At 44.0% G+C, this 23,829-nt stretch overlaps 1 protein-coding gene across 5 annotated transcripts in view; it reads left to right on the forward strand.

Moving 5' to 3' along the window:
• The window catches only part of otofa (otoferlin a), a 655,153-nt gene that overhangs the window by 348,761 nt on the left and 282,563 nt on the right, over nt 1-23,829 (forward strand). For 2 of the 5 annotated variants that reach the window (XM_070884403.1, XM_070884402.1), the window contains exons 6-7: nt 1,124-1,140; nt 23,381-23,396. In XM_070884403.1, coding sequence (XP_070740504.1) covers nt 1,124-1,140; nt 23,381-23,396 — 33 coding nt within the window. Of the gene's footprint in view, nt 1-1,123; nt 1,141-3,890; nt 3,934-22,411; nt 22,438-23,380; nt 23,397-23,829 lie in introns of all 5 variants that reach the window. The other 3 variants (XM_070884401.1, XM_070884405.1, XM_070884404.1) reach the window with 2 other exon arrangements.

Raw genomic sequence — 23,829 nt, forward strand, 5'->3', positions numbered from 1 at the left:
CTAGTCTCCCCCATCAGTGGAAACATCTTCTCTGCGTCCGCTTTGTCAAGCCCCTTCATAATCTTATACGTTTCGATAAGATCACCTCTCATTCTTCTGAATTCCAATGAGTACTCAACCTTTCCTCATAGGTCAACCCCCTCATCCCCAGAATCAACCTAGATAACCACCTCTGAACTGCCTCCAAAGCAAGTATATCCTTTCGTAAATATGGAACCAAAACTGCACGCAGTATTCCAGGTGTGGCCTCACCAATACCCTGTACAACTGTAGCAAGACTTCGCTGCTTTTATATTCCAACCCCTTTGCAATAAAGGCCAAGATACCATTTGCCTTCCTGATCACTTGTTGTACCTGCATACTAACCTTTTGTGTTTCATGCACAAGTACCCCCAGGTCCCGCTGTACTGCGGCACTTTGCAATCTTACTCCATTTAAATAATAACTTGCTCTTTGATTTTTTTCTGTCAAAGTACATGACCTCACACTTTCCGACATCATACTCCATCTGCCAAATCTTCGCCCACTCACTTAGCCTTTCTATGTCCTTTTGAAGATTTTTGGTGTCCTCCTCACACATTGCTTTTCCTCCCATCTTTGTATCGTCAGCAAACTTGCCTACGTTACACTCAGTCCCTTCTTCCAAGTCGCTAATCCTTAAATACGGAGACCAAAACTGCACGCAGTACTCCAGGTGTAGCCTCACTAATACCCTGAACAATTGTAGCAGGACTTCTCTGCTTTTATATTCGACCCCTCTTACAATAAAGGCCAACATTCCATTTGCCTTCCTGATTACTTGCTGTATCTGCATACTAACTTTTTGTGTTTCATGCACAAGGACCACCAGGTCTCTCCATCCTGCAGCACTTTGCAATTTTTCTCCATTTAAATTATAATTTGTTTTTCTATTTTTTCTGCCAAAGTGGATAACCTCACATTTTCCCACATTGTACTAATCTGCCAAATTTTTTTCCACTCACATAGTTTGTTTATATCCCTTTGCAGATTTTTTTGTGTCCTCCTCACAATTTGCTTTCCCACCCACCTTTGTATCATCAACGTGAACCATTTCCCATACCTCAGGAGCCCCTTATCAACAAGAGCAGATGTTGATGATGAGATTCAACACCGCCTCCAGTGTGCCTATGCAGCCTTTGGTCGCCTGAGGAAAAGAGTGTTCGAAGACCAGGCCCTCAAATCTGCCACAAAGCTCATGGTCAACAGGGCTGTAGTAATACCCGCCCTCCTGTATGGCTCAGAGACATTAACCATGTACAGTAGATACCTCAAGTCGCTGGAGAAGTACCACCAACGATGCCTCCGCAAGATCCTACAAATTCCCTGGGAGAACAGGCGCACCAACATTAGCATCCTTGACCAGGCCAACATCCCCAGCATTGAAGCACTGACCCCACTTGATCAGCTCCGCTGGGCGGGCCACATTGTCCACATGCCAGACACAAGACTCCCAAAGCAAGCGCTCTACTCAGAACTCCTTCACGGCAAATGAACCAAAGGTGGGCAGAGGAAACGATACAAGGACACCCTCCCTGATGAAGTGCAACATCCCCACTGACAACTGGGAGTCCCTGGCCAAAGACTGTCCGAAGTGGAGGAAGTGCATCCAGGAGGGCGCTGAGCATGTCGAGTCTCATTGGCGAGAGCATGCAGAAATCAAGCGTAGGCAGCGGAAAGAGCATGCGGCAAATCTGTTCCACCCTCCCTTACCCTCAATGACTATCTGTCCCACCTGTGACAGAGATTGTGGCTCTCGTATTGAACTATTCAGGCAACTAAAGACTAATTTTAAGAGTCAAAGCAAGTCTTCCCTCGATTTTGAGGGACTGCCTATGATGATGTATCATCAGCAAACTTAGCTACAGTACACTTGGTCCCTTCATCCAAGTCATTAATATAGATTATAAATAGTTGAGGACCCAGCACCGATCCCTGCGGCACCCCACTAGTTATTGTTTGCCAACCGGAAAATGACCCGTTAATCCCGATGTTCTATTTTCTGTTCGTTAGATAATCCTCAATCCATGCTAATATATTACCCCAAACCCCATGAACTTTTATCTTGTGCAGTAACCTTTTATGTGGCACCTTATTGAATGCCTTCTGCAAATCCAAAACCTCTACATCTACTGGTTCCCCCTTATCCACCCTGCTCGTTACTTCCTCAAAGAATTTCAGCAAATTTGTCAAACCTGATTTCCCTTTCATAAAACCATGCTGACTCTGCTTGACTGAATTATGCTTTTCGAAATGTACTGCTACTGCATCCTTAATAATGGACTCCAGCATTTTCCCAACAACAGATGTTAGGCTAACTGGTCTATAGTTTCCTGCTTTCTGTCTGCCTCCTTTTTTAAATAGGGACATTACATTTGCGGTTTGTCAATCCGCTAGGACCTCCCCAGAATCCAGGGAATTTTGGTAGATTACAATCAATGCATCTACTATCTCTGCAGCCACTTCTTTTCAGATCCTAGGATGCAAGCCATCAGGTCCAGGGGACTTGTCTGCCTTTAGTACCATTATTTTACAGAATACTACTTCATTAGTGGTGATGATGATTAATACCTCCATCCCTATAGCCCTTTGATTATCCCTTATTGAGATGATTTTAGTGTCTTCTACTATGAAGACTGATACAAAATATTTGTTCAAAGTGTTATATATGTAAACTTGTATTTACTCTGTACAGCCACAGGCTCATCCCCTGGAGGCCAAGGGATCCCTTGGGAGCACAGGTATTTAAGGAGGCCTCACCAGTTGGAGAGGCACTCTGGAGACCTGCAATAAAAGACTAAGGTCACACTTTACTTTAAGCTCATAGTGTTCAGTCTGACTCTTTCTCCATACATAACAACTGGCGACGAGATACTGAAAGCAAACCCAAAGATGCAGAGAACAGTGGGCACCCTGGAGAAATTCTCAGAGGGAGATGATTGGGAAACTTTTGTGGAGCGACTCGACCAATACTTTGTGGCCAACGAGCTAGATGGGGAAGAGAATGCTGCCAAACGAAGGGTGATCCTCCTCACCGTCTGTGGGGCACCAACGTATGGCCTCATGAAGAATCTGTTCACTCCAGCGAAACCCACGGAGAAATCGTACGATGATTTGTGTACACTGGTCCAAGAGCATTTGAACCCGAAGGAAAGCGTTCTGATGGCGAGGTACCGGTTCTACACCTACAAAAGGTCTGAAAGCCAGGAAGTGGCGAGTTATGTTGCCGAGCTAAGATGCTTTGCAGGACATTGCGAGTTTGAAGGACATTTGGAGCACATGCTCAGAGATTTTTTCGTACTTGGCATTGGCCACGAAGCCATACTTTGCAAACTTTTGAATGTAGAGACCCCGACCTTGAGTAAGGCCATAGCGATAGCCCAGGCATTCATTGCCACCAGTGACAATGCTAAGCAAATCTCTCAGCGCACAAGTGCTGCTACAAGTACTGTGAACAAAGTGATGTTTTTGAATCACAACATACAGGGCAGGTCACACATGCCTGCAGCTGCATGTCCGCAGATGTCTCAGAGTCCACCATCAAGGGTGATGAATGCAAGGCCATTAACACCTTGTTGGCACTGCGGGAGTGATCATCATTTCCATTCATGCCAATTCAAAGGGTATGTTTGCAAGGGCTGTGAAACAATGGGTCACCTCCAACGTATGTGCAGACGAGCTGCTAATCCTGTTAAACCTGCAAACCACCATGTTGCAGAGGAGGACAGTTCCATGGAGGATCACAACGAACCAGAGTCTCAGACCAAGGAGGCAGAGATACATGGGGTGCACACATTCACCACAAATTGTCCCCCGATAATGCTGAATGTTGAACTAAATGGACTCCCGGTGACAATGGAACTGGACACAAGGCGCGAGCCAGTCGATCATCGGCAAAAAGACTTTCGAAAGATTGTGGTGCAACAAGGCCTCAAGGCCAGTCTTAACTCCAATTCGTACGAAACTAAGAACTTACATGAAAGAATTGGAAGTGCTACCGTAAAGGTCTCTTACGATGGAGCAGTGCACAAGCTACCACTCTGGGTGGTACTGGGCAATGGTCCCACGCTGCTTGGCAGTAGCTGGCTGGGAAAGATACGCTGGAACTGGGATGATGGCCGAGCGCTATCACCCGCTGACGACACTTTGTGTGCCCAGGTGTTAAACAAGTTCCCTTCGCTGTTTGAACCAGGCATTGGGAAATTCCAAGGAGCAAAAGTGAAGATCCACCTAATTCCGGGGGCGCGACCCATCCATCACAAGGCGAGAGCAGTAGTGTACATGATGAGAGAAAAGGTAGAGATCGAGCTAGACTGGCTGCAACAAGAGGGCATCATTTCACCGATCGAGTTCAACAAGTGGGCCAGCCCGATCGTTCCTGCCCTCAAGGGAGATGGCACCGTCAGAATCTGTGCAATTACAAAGTAACTATCAATCGTTTCTCCCTGCAGGACCAATACCCACTACCAAAGGCCGACGACCTCTTTGCAACGCTAGCGGGAGGGAAGACGTTCACAAAGCTGGATCTGACTTCATGATGCAGGAACTGGAGGAATCATCGAAGGGCCTCACCTGCATCAACACGCACAAAGGTCTTTTTGCTTATAACAGATGCCAGTTTGGAATTTGTTCAGTGGCGGCGATATTCCAGAGGAAAGCTTACTGAAGTTGGTCCCACACACCGTGGTCTTCCAGGACGACATATTGGTCACAGGTGGGAACACAGCCGAGCATCTGCAGAACCTGGAGGAGGTTCTTAGTTGACTCAACCACATGGGGCTCAGGTTAAATCGCTCGAAGTGCATTTTCCTGGCACCTGAAGTGGAGTTCTTGGGAAGGAGGATTGCAGCGGATGGCATCAGGCCCACCAACGCGAAGACGGAGGCAATCGAGAACGCACCGAGGCCACAGGACTCCTCAACTACTTTGGTAACTTCTTACTGGGTCTCAGCACACTGTTAGAACCACTGCATGTCTTACTACGAAAAGGGGACGAATGGATTTGGGGCAAAAGCCAAGAAAATGCCTTTGTAAAATCGAGAAAATTGTTTTGCTCAAACAAATTGCTTGTGTTGTATGATCCATGTAAGCGTTTGGTACTAGCATATGATGCGTCGTCATATGGCGTCCGGTGTGTATTGCAACAAGCTAATGATTTCGGGAAACTGCAACTGGTTGCTTATGCATCCAGGAGTCTGTCTAAGGCTGAGAGAGTCTTCAGCATGATTGAGAAAGAAGCGTTAGCGTGTGTCTATGAGATAAAGAAAATGCATTAATACCTGTTTGGGCTAAAATTCGAATTGGAAACTGACCATAAGCCACTCATATCCCTGTTTTCCAAGAGGAAAGGAATAAATACCAATGCTTCAGCCCGCATCCAGAGATGTGCGCTCACGTTGTCCGCATATAACTATGCCATCCGCCACAGGCCAGGCACAGAAAACTGCGCTGATGCTCTCAGTAGACTGCCATTGCCCACCACAGGGGTGGAAATGGCACAGCTCGCAGATTTAGCCATGGTTATGGAAGCATTTGAGAGTGAGCAATCACCCGTCACTGCCCAGCAGATCAAAACCTAGACGAGCCAGGACCCCTTATTATCGCTAGTCAAAAGCTGTGTGCTTCACGGGAGCTGGTCCAGTGTCCCAGTGGAAACGCAGGAAGAGATAAAGCCATTCCAGCGGCGCTAAGATGAAATGTCTATACAGGCAGACTGCCTTCTGTGGGGCAATTGAGTAGTGGTTCCCAAGAAGGGCAGAAACACCTTCATCAATGACCTCCACAGTACGCACCCAGGCATCGTAATGATGAAAGTGATAGCCAAATCCCACGTGTGGTGGCCCGGTATCGATGCGGACTTAGAGTCCTGCATTCACAGATGTAATACATACTCGCAGTTGAGCAATGTACCCAGGGAGGCGCCGCTAAGTTTATGGTCTTGGCCCTCCAAGCCGTGGTTTAGGGTACACGCCGACTGTGCAGGCCCGTTCTTGGGTAAAACGTTCCTTGGGTTTCTAGATGCGTACTCCAAGTGGATTGAATGTGAGATAATGTCGGCTAGCACATCCGCTGCCACGACTGAAAGCCTGCGGGCCATGTTTGCCACACACAGCCTACCCGATGTCCTGGTGAGTGACAACAGGCCATGTTTTACCAGTGCTGAATTCAAAGAATTCATGACCCATAACAGAATCAAACATGTCACATCTGCCTCATTTAAACCAGCGTCCAATGGTCAGACAGAGAGAGCAGTGCAAACCATCAAGCAAGGCTTGAAGAGGGTAACTGAAGGCTCGCTGCAGACTCGCCTATCCCGAGTCCTGCTTAGCTACCACACGAGACCCCACTCACTCACTGGGATCCCACCTGCTGAACTGCTCATGAAAAGAGCACTTAAGACAAGGCTCTCGTTAGTTCACCCTGATCTACATGAACAGGTAGAAAGCAGGCGGCTTCAACAAAGTACATAGCATGATAGCGCAAATGTGTCACATGAGATTGAAATCAATGATCCTGTATTTGTATTTAATTATGGACAAGGTCCCAAGCGGCTTCCCAGCACTGTCATGGCCAAAGAGGGGAGCATGGTATTTCGGGTCAAACTTTCAAATGGATTAATTCACCGGAAACACTGGGATCAAATCAAACTCAGATTCACAGACTATCCTGAGCAACCCACCTTGGGCCCTACCTTTTTTGATCCCCCAACATACACACCAGTGGCAGCCAGCACCACGGTTGACCACGAAGCAGAACTCATCATCCACAGCAGCCCAACAGGACCCAACACACCAGGCAGCCCAGCAAGGCCAGCTGCACAGCAGCCCAGCGAGGGCCCAACAAATGATTCTACAATATCAGCTTTCACACCGAGACGATCAACCAGGGCAAGAAGGACCCCAGATCGACTCACATTGTAAATAGTTACACTATTGACTTTGGGAGGGAGTGTTGTTATATATGTAAACTTGTATTTACTCTGTACAGCCACCAGAGGGCTCATCCCCTGGAGGCCCAAGGGATCCCATAATCCCTTGGGAGCACAGGTATTTAAGTAGGCCTCACCGGTTGGAGAGGCACTCTGGAGACCTGCAATAAAATACTAAGGTCACACTTTACTTTGAGCTCACTGTGTTCAGTCTGACTCTTTCTCCATACATAACACAAAATCTCTGCCATTTCCCTCATCCCCATTATTTATTCCCCGGTCTCATCCTCAAAGGGACCAACATTTAATTTAGCCACTCTTTTCCTTTTTATGTACCTGTAGAAACTTTTACTATCTGTTTTTATATTTTATGCTAGTTTACTTTCATAATCTATCTTCCCTCTCTTTATTATTTTTTTAGTATTCTTTGCTGGCTTTTAAAAGTTTCCCAATCCTCTGGCCTCCTACTTGTCTTGGCCACATTGTATGCCCTTGTTTTCAATCTGATACCATCCCTTATTTCCTTAGTTAGTCACAGATGGTTATCTCTTCTCTTACAGTCTTTCCTTCTCATTCAGATATATTCTTGTTGAGAGATATGAAATATCTCCTTACATTTATGCCACTGCTCATCAACCGTCCCACTCTTTAATGTATTTTCCCAGTCCACTTTAGCAAACTCTGCCTTCATACTTTTGTAGTCTCCTTTATTTAAGCTTAGGACACTGCTTAGAGATCCAATTTTCTCACCCTCCAACTGTATTTGAAATTCAACCGTGTAATGATCACTCATTCCTGGAGGATCCTTTACTAGGAGATCGTTTATTAATCCTGTCTCATTACACAGTACCAGATCTAAGATAGCCTGCTCCCTGGTTGATTCCATAATGTACTGTTCAAGGAAACTATCCCAGATATACTCCATGAACTCTTCCTCAAGGCTACCCTGGCCAACTTGCTTTGTCCAATCAACATGAAGGTTAAAATCGCCTATGATTATTGCCGTTCCTTTTTTACAAGTCTCCATTATTTCTTGATTTATACTCCTTCCAACAGTGTAGCTACTGTACAGGGGGCCTATAGACTACACCCACCAGCGACTTTTTCCCCTTATCATTCCATATCTCCAACCAAACTGATTCAACATCTTGATCTTCTGAGCCAATCTCGTTTCTCACTATTGCACTGATCTCAGTTAGTCTAATATCTGTTGTCGGCAAATTACTAGAGTCTATAACTAAGGATAGAGTGACTGAACACCTTGAAAGTTTTTAGCTGATCGGAGAGAGCCAGTATGGATTTGTAAAGTATAGGTCATGCCTGACGAACTTGATTGAATGTTTGACTGCTGGCCTTTATATCTAGAGGACTAGAATACAAGGGGTAGAAGTTATTCTATATCTATACAAAGCCCGGCTACCAAATGCACGCATGTACACAGGTATTTAGTATGCAAACTGAATCTTCATAAATAAGGGTAACATTTCCATTCTCAAAATATGGGCGTGACTGGCAAGGCTGGCATATAATTCCCATTCCTAGTTACCCAATGGTTTGATACAACTGACTGGCTCACTCGGCTGCTTCAGAGGGTATTTAAGAGTCAACCACATTGGTGTTTGACTTGAGTTATATATGCCAGACCAGGTAAGGACAACAGGTTTCCTTCCCTAAAGGACACACAATTAAACTTTCTAACAACTTAAGTAAAAAAGGATAAAACTAGAAAATGTGCCATTATGCCCCTTCCTCTCAGAAAATGTACATTCTACTATACCACGCAATCTATTGCATCCAACTGCTTTTAAAGAAAGTTTTACATAAATAGCCATTAATCCCAAAAGCAAAGCCCCACAATATCTACCTGCACACCCCCATCAGTCAAATCTTGTCAGCTGAGTTCTCCAAGATGGTGTTTCCAACTTTAAATGAGTAATGCCTCCATTAAAATAGTGGAGAGCAGATTCAGTTGCATTAAACATTTGTGCAATAACATCACTGACAGTATTCAGTTGTTAGAATTTGTGGATGGAAAATCAGAGGCTTCCTACCCATGATTTCCTTAAGCATCCTTTGTGCAAGAGCCAATCTGCCTGAGATCACCAGATCATTGAATGATCCCTGTGGCCTACAACTGTCTACATTTACTCATCAAATACTGTGGGGGTCATTTGCAATTGAAATCAATGGAAAGGAAAATTGGACGCTTTCTTTACGGGGGCCTGATCTACAAAACCAGTTTTACACTCCAGCAGTAAGTTGAAAATGAGCCCCTATGGCATTGTTTTATATAACACAGTAAAAAGCAATTTGCATTACAAAGGTTGCACCTTATTCAGCAAATAGTGACAATGAAAAAACATTCTGTCATTCACTGCATTGATTTCAATCTATTTGCTATATTTCAACAACAAAACTAACCAGAAGATCATTAAGATAGCATTTCTTAAATAAAAATTAAATTAGATGAGTCCTAGATTCATCAAAGCCTCTTGTATGATTTAAGGGCTGTGTGATTTGACTGTGACAAGGTAAATTTGGAGATAGTTCTAAAATAATAATAGTCTCATTTTAGCTTTGCCAAAAGGATTTGTAGTGATTAATCAAAAGTTGATCCATTATCATTGAATATATTTGCAAAAGAAGGCTTTGTGGCACTGAAAAGAGCAAAGCAAAGAAACCTGGAGAGGTTGACACTTGCTTAAGGAGTCATTGCCATGAATTCTGTGGAGGACCTCACTCCGGAGTGCTTGGGACATGATGGACTTGTATGTAAGCACACATTGAGTGAAGAGAAGTTTATCTTTGTGGAGTTACGTGATAATCCTCGGTCTGTGACAATGCTTCTCAAGCATCCAAACAAGTACATATAATATATTTGGGAAATGGGAAAAATATGGAAATTAAAATACTGTTTATTTACTTCGGTTATTTAATAGACAGAGTACTAACACTTCTTGTTAGGATTAAGCTGACAAGAAATGTTAGTATTCAGTCTATTAGATAACATAAGTTAATGAAAAGTATTTTCCACACTGATAGTTTTATTTTTTATTAGAAAAACGTAACAATGCAGTCAGTGCAATGTGAAACTGCATTGAGACTACTTGGGGTGGTGGTGTTTTATGACAGATCAAGAGAGTTTAGGCACAAAAGGGCTGTTATAATTCACTTCTTCAGCACAACTCGGTTAAATGTAGTAACAAATTAAGGAATAGAAATTTGCTTTAAATGGTAGCACTAAGCAGACGTTATCACATACGCCCCACTTAATGGGGGGAAAATTGCAATCGGAGACTTCCTTCGGGCGAACATCTCTGACCCGAAAAAATTTTGTGAAAATACCTGGTTGTCCCGGAGGCGCCTTCGATTGCGGTCGGAGGCCTTCATTCGATGCGCAGCATATGGGGAGATGACTTCCCAGTACGTACGCAAGGATAATGGCAGAATTATCATATTCTGCTGGAGTCACGTGGGCCTGGACCACCAATCACTAGGTAGTATTCTCATTGATAATTATGGGAACTCTGTTTTTACGAGTTTTTTAAAAAAAACACCTCACTTATTTAAAATTAATTGAAATTAAAGTTAATTAAATGTTTTAGAAAAAAATAATTTTGGAATTTTTTTAATGTGTTTTAATAGGGTTAAAGATAAACTTAGCTTAATGGACAGAGTTTTTAACATAAAAATGTATGATTAAATTTAATTTTTATATGTTTTAAAACTCTTACGCTGGCAAAAGTCAGCTATATGCCTGTTTTTACCAGGCGTAAAAGTTTGAAGGACATTCGCTGGGCATGTGTTGGGCAAATAGCCCAATCTCTCCCGTCGGATGTCCTTCTCCTGGGGATGTGGAGGACCTGAAGAGAAATTTTGACAGATTGGAAAAACCGGTTTTCGGCGCATGCGCATCTCACCCCAAAAACTGTTTTTTGCGAGGCCTCGCACTTCGTACGGAGCCGGCAAGGCCGGAATTTTCGGCACCATATTCACTTCTATTGAAATCATTGGAACTAATTATTGGGCAGGGAGTATAGCAGGCGCCATACAATAATGCTCATTTGCACTACCATCTAAGACAAATTTCTACCCCAAAATGTTTGTAAAAGGTTTCATCACTCTGTGTGTCATTGCCTACTTGCATATCATTGTATTTAATGTATATTGCTGGTAATATGATAATTCTGCCATTATCACTTTATTTTAGTTTAATCACAGATGTGATGTTGATTAAAGAAAACCCCACACAACCTTTAGAATTAAGATATAATCACAAATATGATGCTTTAAGAGATTTATCCAAGTTAATTTTACTGACTGTAAGGATTCAAGATCTTCCTGAAATTGATATGATTTTAACTTTTCTTAATTATATAAGCTGTAACTATAAAACTCTTGTCAGATTTATACCTTATTTAGATACTTTCACAGGATCTGTTACATGATTGTGTAGAATAAGATATTTCAGTAAAGGAAAGCTCTCCTTAGAAGCTGGATTTATTTAAATCTCTACAGGTCTTTTTAAAATTATAGATAAATGTTCAATAGTCTAAGTGTATGTTATAATAATGCAGGTGAAATGAAAGTACGGTCGGATTTTATCAAAATAAAAAACTTAGATGATCGTAACAGGACTGTGATGTTGTGAAGGATTTTAAAAGCATGAACTATTGAAGTGCTTAAAACAAATGGATCTCCAGGAAAGGGTGATTTTACTTAAGATCTTTTTCATAGACTTCACTCTATTATTGATCTCCAGTGACATCTGTAAAATTGCTTGATTCTCTGGTTGATCTCAGGACGGAAGACGGTGGGAGCTATTGCAATAGTGAGGAAGAGGGGGATGCAAACCCAAGGTAGAAAGTATAGGGCCAACCTCAGCCTTGAGCTGATGAGCCTGGCCCTTCTGAGTGTGCATTGTGTGTTTTCTACATTCTTCTCCTAGAAATAGTTTAAATGGGTTTCATGACCAGTCAATCAGCCAAATAAATCACTGGTAAAATGTGTATCAGTCCTTTCTTCATAGTGGCAAATTTGTTAGATCAAAGAAACAAATGTTATTTCAATGTTGCTGTCTCTTTTTTTCTTTCGATATTTCAAGCCTTTCCTTATTATTTTTTTCACTTTGACCTCCAGCCAAGAAAGCAGATCAGCAGACATGCAGATACCACAGCTTTGAGCACATTACTGCTTTATTTTATTTTTCAATTTATTTTCTCGCCTGTTCAAGAGTTTGGTCCCTGAGTGTCGTCAGACTTCTCTTACCCCTATGAACTTTTAGAGTTAGTCACAGCAGACCATTTGACCAATGGAGTTATCAAAGCCAATCTTAATCCTGTCCTCAACCAACATCCACACTTTGCAACAGGGGTTATGGAACTGCATTAAGACATGAGAACCCTGGCTAATATTTTCCCTCCTTGACTTATCGACACTGAGGCCAAATGTGGCACCACAGGCCATACCAGTGATCCAACTTGGGGCCTTTGTGACTTCACACTACGTCCCAGGAGTGAAAGGAAACTGTTCTGACCAGTGTATCGCTCTATTCCCTCCCCTCTACAAGAGCTTATTGAAACCCATAAAGAATAATACAGCATGATTGCAGCTTTCCTATAGGTCTGCATTTGTTTATATGCCCTCAAGGTAGTTCATAAATAAAATGTCTGGTCATGGAACTCTGATACTATTTTCTAACGAGGTTGCAGTGATTTGAAAATGTGCATTTTATTAAATGTAGTCCTTTAATTTATTTCTGATGGGTTGTGTGCTGTCTTATCCCTTTGCAGATGCTTAAATGGAAATTGAACAATTGAAAGTACTTATAGCTTTAGCTATAGAAAAACCTAATATAGATTATTTTTGCCAGATGTTTTAAAGTTAGGTTCCTGTGCTACATAGTATGAAAATTCTAGTATAAATTTGAGGTCATTTGTTACCAGATGTATCACTGTTATCTTATAGATTGATAGGTCTTGTGCATAGCATTTCTAGTTGTTTTGTTAACTTACATGAACATAGAGTATTACAATTGTGGAATGCAGTCACTCAAGTCACGGAACAATGCTACAAAGCAATGCAAAAAAATAATGAGGATAATAGATTGATGAGATCACATCACCTGACGAGCGGCTTATCTATTAGCTGGATAAAAATTATTAGATTTCAAATCATGCCATTAGTCTGAGCTTATTGGACATAACTTTCAACATCAGCAGGGTGTAAAATCAAGCGGTATCAGATCAGCCGCTCAGTATGCAGTCCACCCTATTTTCCTTTTTATTGCGTTTAATCGTAAGGAAAATCGACCAGGGTGAGTATCGTTTGGCCAATCCGCTACCGCCCGTTTTAAAGGTCCGACATTGAAAGTGCCAATCATTGTCTGCAGTGGCCTAGTGTAATCAATGTCAATTCAATATAGCCCATAGAAGTAGTAATCTATTATCAAGGAACATAAGAACATGAGAAATAGGAGCAGGAATAGGCCATACGGCCCCTCGAGCCTGCTTTGCCATTTAATACGATCATGGCTGATCCGATCATGGAATCAGGTCCACTTCCCTGCCTGCTCCCCATAACACCTTATTCCCTTATCGTTTACGAAACTGTCTATTTCTGTCTTAAATGTATTCAATGTCCCAGCTTCCACAGCTCTCTGAGGCAGTGAGTTCCACAGATTCACAACACTCTGAGAGAAGAAATTTCTCCTCATCTCAGTTTTAAATGGGCGGCCCCTTATTCTAAGATTTTGCCCTCTAGTTCTAGTCTCCCCTATCAGTGCAAACATCCTCTCTGTATCCACCTTGTCAAGCCCCCTCATAATCTTAAACGTTTCGATAAGTTCACCTCTCATTCTTCTGAATTCCAACCTACTCAACCTTTCCTCATAAGTCAACCCCCTCATCTCCGGAATCAACCTAGTGAACCTTCTCTGAACTGCCTCCAAAGCAAGTATATCCTTTCGTAAATATGGAAACCAAAACAGCACACAGTATTCCAGGTGTGGCATCACCAATACCCTGTACAACTATAGCAAGACTTCCCTGCTTTTATACTCCATCCCCTTTGTAATAAAGGCCTAGATTCCAATGGCCTTTCTGATCACTTGTTGTACCTGCATACTATCCTTTTGCGTTTCTTGCACAACTACCCTGCTGTACTGTGGCACTTTGCAATCTCTCTCCATTTAAATAATAACCTGCTCTTTGATTTTTTTTGCCAAAGTGCATGACCTCACACTTTCCATTATATTCCACCTGCCAAATTTTTGCTCACTCACTTAGCCTGTGGGTACATGTGACTCAGAGACGTGGACCATGTACAGTAGACACCTCAAGTCGCTGGAGAAATACCACCTGCGATGTCTCCGCAAGATCCTACAAATCCCCTGGGAGGACAGAAGCACAAACATTAGCATCCTCATCCAGGCCAACATCCCCAGCATTGAAGCACTGACCAACACTTGATCAGCACAGTCCAATACGAGAACCATATAGTCCGCATGCCAGACAGGAGACTCCCAAAGCAAGCGCTCTACTCGGAACTCGTCCACGGCAAATGAGTCAAAGGCGGGCAGAGGAAATGTTACAAGGATACCCTCAAAGCTTCCCTGATAAAGTGCGACATCCCCACTGACACCTGGGAGTCCTTGGCCATAGATCGCCCTAAGTGGAGGAAATGCATTCGGGATGGCGCTGAGCTCCTTGAGTATCGGCGCCAAGAGCATGCAGAAATCAAGCGCAGGCAGCGGAAGGAGCATGCAGCAAACCAGGCTCCCTGCCCACCGTTTCCCTCAACGACTATCTGTCCCACCTGTGACAGAGACTGTGGTTCTCGTATTGGACTGTACAGCCACCTAAGAACTCATGCTAAGAGTGGAAGCAAGTCTTCCTCGATTCCGAGGGACTGCCTATGATGATGGTTACATTTACATTCAAAGAGAAAGAATTTGCATTTATACAGTGCTTTTCACAATCTCAGGATGTCCCACAGCACTTCACAGCTAATGAAGTCTAGTTGTTGTTATTTGGGAAACAGATAATGGAATCAACATTCCAGCCCCAGCAGACTTGCAACCTAAGTACTATTCCAGTGCCTGATATGCCACATTAACGAGGTAGAGGCAACAACATGCTAATAGCTGACCACTCCCTTAATGGCACCAATGGTTGTAACTAGAGCTGCAGTTAAGCAGTGACATAAGCAAAACTGAATGTGTAATGATTTGAGTCACAATTAAATAGTTAAAATCCAAATGGATGATCAATACTTGCAGCTTCTATTTTTTTTTTGAAGGCACCAAAAAAAACCACAAATTATACAACTATTTTAGTTGTGCACTTCAATTAAGTGTCCCTGATTAAAGGCGGGGGGGGCACACTCTAAACACTTTCAAACAAGTGCCCTTATTTTTTGTTTTGTTTTTTTGTTTTTTTTGTTTTTTTGTTTTGTTTTTTGGGGGGGGGGTTTGAGGGCACTAAAAACACAAATTATACAAGTGCCCCCTGGCTAAAACGGGGGGGGGGGGGCACTAAAACTGACAAATATAGACAAATTAACCTTTAAACATTGATGATCAAATTAAAATTTGGTTGCCGGGGGTGACAATGCACTCCAGTCCCTCCGGCGTCCACCTCTCACGGAAGGCCACAAGCGTACCAATGGACACCGCATGCTCCACCTCAGTGACACCCTGGCTCAGATGTAACCAGGAAGACAGGCAGGCAGTCAGGCTGAACGACCCCCTCGACCGCCCGCTGCCTGGACCGGCTGATGGCCTCCTTGGCCATGCCCAGGAGCAGTCCTATGAGGAGGCTTTCCGACCTGCCCGCTCCCTTCCACACAGGATGCCCAAAGATCAGGAGTGTGGGACTGAAGTGCAACCAGAATTTGAGGAGCAACCCCTTCAGACATTGGAAGAGGGGCTGCAACCTCGCACATTCAATAAACGCGTGGAACACGGACTCCTCGAGACCGCAGAAATTACGGTCAGTATTGAAGACTATGAAACATTTTAATGACGGTGGGTTTGGCCCATTCTTAGAGCCAGGTCAGTGTTAATATTAGGAGTGCTGCTTTGCCCATTTATATCTCCATTTTTATTTGAACTGATATAACACTAACGATAATAAATAAAACTGAATATGTATAGCTCTTCACATTGCACATTGAGGTCCCAAAAGAACCAGGTTGACTTTTGTAAAATATTAAATTTGTTCTATTGAGAAAGAAATTCAGCGAGAAAAAAATAGAAGTTCGATTGGATTTTATTGTTTTGATATTGTTCCCTAGCCGCTCCCATAATTTTCTCAATATTTTATTTCCATGCCACTTTTTACCATCTGTGACTGTAGGCAACTTCCATTCCTTTCTCATCTCTAAGTGAAATGTTCAATTAGCATGAAGAGGGTCGAAATTCAGCCCCAAAAAGGCCACTTACCGCCAGAAAGCAGCGGCCAAGCGGTGGAGTCGAGTGGCTGCCGACTTCTGGTCCAATGGCCACCGCCAGCGAAAGTCAGCTCGGGGATTTTTCTGGCGTCACCACTTCTGGCCCGCTGCTGCCGACCATCCTAAGTGTGTCATCAAAGAGCGCACCGCCGATCTCCTGCACCCCCCACGAAATTTAGACTCAAAAATCATAAATCCGCTGCACAGTGTGCCCGCCAGCCTTTCCTGTCAGTGCACCTTCCTTTCAGTCTGTGAGCCATGGCAGCGCGGTGGCCCTTCAAGGGGAGGGCGCACTGCCGCGGCCGCCATGTTATTTTTTTGCCGGCTGACTTCCCTGTTGACTGGACAATTATGCCCCCAGGTTCGGCCGGGCCACCAACAGGCAGCCTGGCACCCATTCTTTGGTGCCAGGCTACTGGCCCAGCTGAAACCCTCCCTGGTGGCCCAGTGGGCCGAACCTAAACAGTCGCTGCTTCTCTCCCCTTTAAGTGAGTGGAGAGACGTGGTGACTCACACGCGCACTGACGTCATCACCGCTCCACTGCTGATTGACAGCGATGGTGACTCCGTCCCGCCTCCACATCCGCCCCTCTAGAGTATTACCACCACACCTCTGCACCCATTATGACCGACTTCCGGCCGCCTGAAAAAAAACGCCATAGAGCTGAATTTTGCGGAAGAGGCCACCTCATCGGAAGCTGCGGTAAAAACACTTCAAAAGTGGTAGGTGCGACCCGTTTCGGGCGGGGCTAAATTTCGGCCCCGAGGTGTTCTATCTAAAATCTGGAGATGAAATGCCAAATTGTTCACAAGCTTACCTGACAATTTCATACTTCCAACTGTGTTGGAGTTTGCACACTCAAAAAAACATGAAGCAAAAGTTTAAACTTTTATGCTTTTTCACTTAAACATCATTGTATGGTTTTAGCTGCTGGTCCATAGACTTCTGACTGGAAAAAGCAATTAGCAATCTAGTCTGTGACAAGTTCCTTTCTAATTTATTCGAGTTGGAAAATAAAGGAATCTCTCAACAACAACAGAGGAGTATTATCAGACAAAATTTGACACATAAGGAAAAATTAGGGCAGATGACCAAAAGCTTGGACAAAGAGGTAGGCTTTAAGGAGCATCTTCAATGAGGAGAGAAAAGTGGGGATGCTGGGGGGTATAGAGAAGGAATTCCCAAGTATGGAGCCTAAGCAGCTGAAGGCACAGCCGGCAATGATGGGGCAATTAAATTGAGATATGCAAGAGGCCAGAATTGGAGAAGAACAGAGATCTCTAAGGCTTGTAAGGCTGGAGGAGGCAACAGAGATAGGCACAGGCGAGGCCATGGAGGGATTTGAAAACAAGATACGAATTTTTAAATTGAAGCGTTGCGAACTGGGACCCTAGGTCAGCAAACACAGGGGTGATGGGTGAACAGGACAGTGTGAGTTAGGATACAGACAACAGAGATTTGGATGAGCTCACATTTATGTAGTGTGGAAGATGGGAGGTCAGCCAAGAGAATGTTGAAATAGTCGAGACTAGAGGTAACAAAGGCATGTGACTCATGGATTGCAACTCCCGGTTTCCATTTCTTTATTGTTCCTCTGCTCTCTTACTTCATCCGGTCTTCATTGTCCTGTTGCAGCTCTGCCCTTGGGAAGATACAGCCTTGGGTAAAAGGGATGATGCTTAGTCTCCAGAGTACGACGCTCGAGGGGCCAAATGATCTCATTCTTATGTTCTTATCTTCTAAGCAGGAGTCTTCTTTATGGGTGTCAATATTGAATATTCCCTTCCTCGACTTCTCCATCTCCATCTCTGGGGATAGGCTTTCGACCAGTATCTACTATAAGCCCACTGACTCCCACAGTTACCTGGACTACATTTCCTCCCACCCCGCATCCTGTAAGAACTCCATTCCATTCTCCCAGTTTCTCCGTCTCCATCGCATCTGTTCTGACAACGCCACCTTTCACACTAGTGCCTCTGATGTGTCTTCCTTTTTCCTCAACAGAGGATTCCCCTCTACCGTGGTTAACATGGCCCTCGACCGTGTCCATTCTATTTCCCGCACCTCTGCGCTCACCCCTTCCTCGCCCTCTCAGAACCATGATAGGGTTTCCCTTGTCCTCACCTTTGACCCCACCAGACTCTATGTTCAACGGATCATCCTCCGCCATTTCCGCCACCTCCAGTGTGACCCCACCACCAATCACATCTTCCCCCTCCCCTCTTAATATTCTGAAGGGACCGCTCCCTCTGTGACACCCTGGTCCATTCCACAGTCACCCCCAGTACTCCCTCCCCTTCCCACGGCACCTTTCCGTGCAAGCGCAGGAGATGCAACATCGGCCCTTTTACCTCCTTCCTTCCCACTATCCAGGACCCCAAATACTCCTTCAAGGTGAAACAGCGATTTACTTGTACTTCTTTCAATTTAATGCTCACGATGTGGTCTCCTCTACATTGGGGAGACCAAGTGTGGATTGGGTGACCACTCTGCGGAACACCTCCGTTCAGTCCGTAAGTGTTACCCTGAGCTTCCGATCGCCGGTCACTTTAATTCTCCAATCCACTCCCACTCTGACCTCTCCGTCCTCGGTCTCCTGTACTCTTCCAATGAAGCTTAACGTAAGTTCGAGGAACAGCACCTCATCTTTCGTTTAGGCACTTTACAGCCTTCTGGAGTCAACATCGAGTTCAACAATTTCAGAGTTTAACCACTGCCAATCCTTGGCTCCCTTTCCCCGTCCACGAACCTGTTTCTGTTTTTCTCCTTGTCTCTAATGGCAGTTGGTCATTACTCTGCCATTCACACCCTATCTTGATTAATGTTTTTCTAACTCCTGGCATTACCATTTCAATTCGGCCCATCATCCCGTTTGTCTCTCTAATTTCTCCTGTCTTCCAATCTATCAGAGACTTTTCCTTTTGTTCTTTCTTCCTCTCCCCTTTCAGTGCTTGTTAAGAATGTGTTCTTTCCGAACAATCTGCAGTTCTGATGAAGGGTCATCAACCCGAAACGTTAACTCTGATTCTCTCTCCACAGATGCTGTCTGACCTGCTGAGATTTCCAGCATTTTCTGTTTTTATTCCAGATTCCAGCATCCGCAGTATTTTGCTTTTGTACTGAATCTGCATGAATGGCCTTTGGGTTATGCTTCTGTCGGCCAGGACTAGTCTTAGCAGATTTTTTTTGCGCTTTAAGATATGGGGCAGGGGGCGGGGGGGACATTAAAAGTGGCAACACTTGTTTTACCTTCAAACAATGAAAGTTGGGTTACGATCTTGCATGCCTACCCAAAATCAGCAGCCACTTATTTAACCATGCTAATTAGTGTCCTGCGCTAGTTTTGGAACCCAAATGCCTTTTTCAACAGCTCTACTCACTAATGCTAATTTAGTCGCATAAATCATGGGCATGAACAGCCTAGAGAACACCATTTCCAGCGATATGTAAAGGGATCATCAAATTCTCTCAGGCAAATCACGAGTTAGTTTATTTGGACTACCAGTGTGCAGGTTGGGGGATTTTGGCTGTTGGAACTGACAAAAGCATTTGTGAAAGTAAATTGGCGACTCAGCAGAGAGGATTTGTTCAGGGGCTTCTGGCAAACGTCTGATTGGTTTCAATGGGTTTTGTGCTTGCACTGTGATTGTGGCTGAAAGACTCTTTGTGGCATTGACATAGTCGGCTACCTAGATCATCCTTCTCTGGCAGTGTGGTGGGTCACTCTTCTCCCATCTGATGGGAATACGTTATTCTTCCTTTTCCTTACTTCCTCCACTAAATACTCCAGAGCACTATCGGAGAATCTAGCCATGCACTCAGTCGACATTTGTTGGCTTCCAGTAAACAAGCAGGCTTCAGTGGAGCTCCACAATGAGCACTGCATCGTCCCTTTAAGAGGAGCAGGCCAACAAGGACTGTCATCAGGCCACCATCCCCACCACCATGAACAAATTGTTTAATTCAGTGGAATTGGAGTGAATCTTGGCCATCAAATTTAACTGAGGCACAATGTAGGGATCTTTAAAAATACACATTTTTACGTTGGAGAAAATGATAAATCAAGGAAAGAAAGCTCATTCACAAACGTTCTGTTTTGACACACAAAGGAAAGAAAAATATAAATATAAAATATAAAGTGGGACAATATGAAGAAAGGATACTCAACATTTCAAATTTCTTTCGATCACAGGGATTAATTGAGAAGATTCCACAAATACCATGGTATACAATAGTGTGATAATATCAGTTTACTAATATACAGCCAGCATTTCTCCTTAGTGGGATTTTAATTGACTTTAGTATACCATTAGGCAAATACATGAAAACATTGATAGATGTACTGTAAATGTGTGGACAGTTTGTGATTCTGTAATAAATAATCCATCTGCCTAATAAGCAGGAACACCCTAAAGGGAAATGGAAGTAGTAACACTGAAGCATTAAAATAACACGAAGGCAGAATATTATCTGAATGGCGGCAGATTAGGAAAAGGGGAGGTGCAACGAAACCTGGGTGTCATGGTTCATCAGTCACTGAAAGTGGACATGTAGGTACAGCAGGCGGTGAAGAAGGCAAATGGTATGTTGGCCTTCATAGCTAGGGGATTTGAGTATAGGAGCAGGGAGGTCTTACTACAGTTGTACAGGGCCTTGGTGAGACCTCACCTGGAATATTGTGTACAGTTTTGGTCTCCTAATCTGAGAAAGGACGTTCTTGCCATTGAGGGAGTGCGGCGAAGGTTCACCAGACTGATTCCCGGGATGGCAGGACTGACATATGAGGAGAGACTGGATTGACTGGGCCTGTATTCACTGGAGTTTAGAAGGATGAGCGGGGCTCTCATGGAAACATATAAAATTCTGACGGGACTGGACAGATTAGATGCAAGAAGAATGTTCTCAATGTTGAGGAAGTCCAGAACCAGGAGACACAGTCTAAGGATAAGGGGTAAGCCATTTAGGACTGAGATGAGGAGAAACTTCTTCACTCAGAGAGTTGTTAACCTGTGGAATTCCCTACCGCAGAGAGTTGTTGATGCCAGTTCATTGGATATATTCAAGAGGGAGTTAGATATGACCCTTACGGCTAAAGGGATCAAGGGGTATGGAGAGAAAACAGGAAAGGGGTTCTGAGGTGAATGATCAGCCTTGATCTTATTGAATGGTGGTGCAGGCTCGAAGGGCCAAATGGGCTACTCCTGCACCTATTTTCTATGTTTCTATGTTTCTATCCACTTGACTAGAAAATCCCTGTGTAGCTTATGCATGATGTATTGTAAAAACCTTAGGGCACTATGCTTTGTGCATAAACAACTATGCTGGATATTCATGGAATTTAGTACACATTGTGGTGGTTTCATGTGTGTCTGTAGGAATCAATATACTTCTGTGGTTGAGTCCCGATCAATGCATGATTTACATGCCAAGAAATGTTTCAACCTGTGGCCTGGATGGTGCACTGGGTTAACACACTGTCCTTTGGTTTCTGGATTCAAACCCAGGTCACATACTTGTGTTTCAGGATGACTGCAGCAGTTGCAGAGGCATTAAGAATACTTGGTGTGAAAAGTAGAAACATTTCACGTTGATGCAGTTAGAATGTGTGTTCTTATGAGATAAGATTAAGATGCATTGGCTGGAGCTGGAAGAGAGATTTCCCAAGTCCTTATCTGCCATGAGCAGGTAATTTAAAATCTCAAGGATGTGCATGATTTTCCCATACACACTAGCCGTTGGCAAGGACACAGGAAAATCTATCCTCTACATTACATCTGCCAGTCTGATGGATGCCAGAAGTGAAAATATGTTGCATTCATCAGCATTAACGTGCCCCCGCCTCAAAACAAACGCAAAAAAAGTTCAAAAATTATGCCTTGATCATGATTTTTATAAATCATGATCAAGGTGTACACAAGGTTTGCACAGCAGTCCATTTAGTCATTCATTCAGTGAGCCTAATTCCTAATATCCAGTTTGCCTATCTCCCCATGTAAAAATTTATATTGGCCCAGGTTTTGCAGTCAGCGGTGAACGAATGGTGCTTGCCGTTCATTCCACTTACACTTGCCCACAAACTTTCTGTGGGGTTTTACACTGCAATTTGCAGCAATTAGAGAGCTGAAACAGCGCAGCACCTTCTACATGGGATCTGGGACCTGTGTGAACAAAACAAGCAGTGATGTGTCTTCTCAACCAATCAGATTGAAGAATCCTTACAGAGACACACAGGGGGGAATTTTAACCCCCAAAAACTGGCAGGCTGGGGTTGGGTGGGATGTTAAAATCTGAATCCCGACCCCAGCCTGCCTCCAACCCGCCCACTTCCGGTTTTCATGGAAGCAGGGGAGGGGGACAGGCAACTAATCGGTTTGCAGGAGGCGGTTTGCATTTTAAATATTATAATGAGGCTGAGAGCCTCACATTTAGCCACCATTTTAAATTTAACCCTGGCCAGCCAGGCATCCCAGGCCTTGGGAGGCCTGGCAGCTAAAGGGAGGCGAGGACTGCTGGATCCAGGAGGTAAGTGTCTTTCCACTTATCTGCTGAATCCAGCGTCCCTGCTTCACCAAACCCCCATGATCGGACGCCCCCTCGACCATTGTAATCTCCTCCATGAGGCCTCCAATCTCACCCGCAGATCCTTATGATTTTCCCTCTGCTCCGGCCTCTGATCTCCCTTGTGGTCTCCGGAGTTCGGTGACGGCGGCCTCTGAACTCACTGAGGTTGCCCGGTTCACAACTCTCGATCTTCCTCACTTCCCCCCCCACCCCCCTCCATCCCACCGACCTGCCCCAGATGATGACTCCCGATCTTCATTCCCCCGCCCCCTCAATCCAGCCCACCACTGCTCCCTCACTGCCTTCAAGCAAATATGCAGGCTGCAGAGTCTAAATCAGGAAGTGTAAAATCATGCACAGAAAGCAAAATAAAGAGAGAGAAAGAAAGAAGGGATTTAGAGCAAGAGATAAGAGACAGAAAGGAAAAGTCTTTTAAAAGTTTTTATGTTAATGAGTTAATTAAAAAAAATCTCCAACAAGAATTAAAATCTGAGGGAATGAGACTACACACTTGTAAAAGTAAGTTTTAAGTGCCAGAGAGATTGTTTGGCAGTAATTATGATCGATCAAACCGTTAAAAATTCACTTACACTTGAATGGACAAGACTAACTTTCTGTGCCGCGTTTAGTGTGAATCTATCACGTAAGTACAGCAATGTCATGTCCTTACATGGATTTGAATGCCAAGTCTCTCAGCAAGGTACTGGTGTAGCGAAGGTTGTGGAGGATGAGGGCAACTCGGACAGCAACTTCCTGATGTCCACGTTTAGCTGCGCATGTGCAGAGGCTGAAGTTGCAGTACAATTTATTCCTTAATAACCGTGAGTGCTGATAACCTCACCGTTATTCTTAGTGGAAAATCCAGGCCAAT

Source organism: Pristiophorus japonicus, chromosome 7 (genome assembly GCF_044704955.1).
Source record: "Pristiophorus japonicus isolate sPriJap1 chromosome 7, sPriJap1.hap1, whole genome shotgun sequence".
NCBI classification, from domain to species: domain Eukaryota; kingdom Metazoa; phylum Chordata; class Chondrichthyes; family Pristiophoridae; genus Pristiophorus; species Pristiophorus japonicus.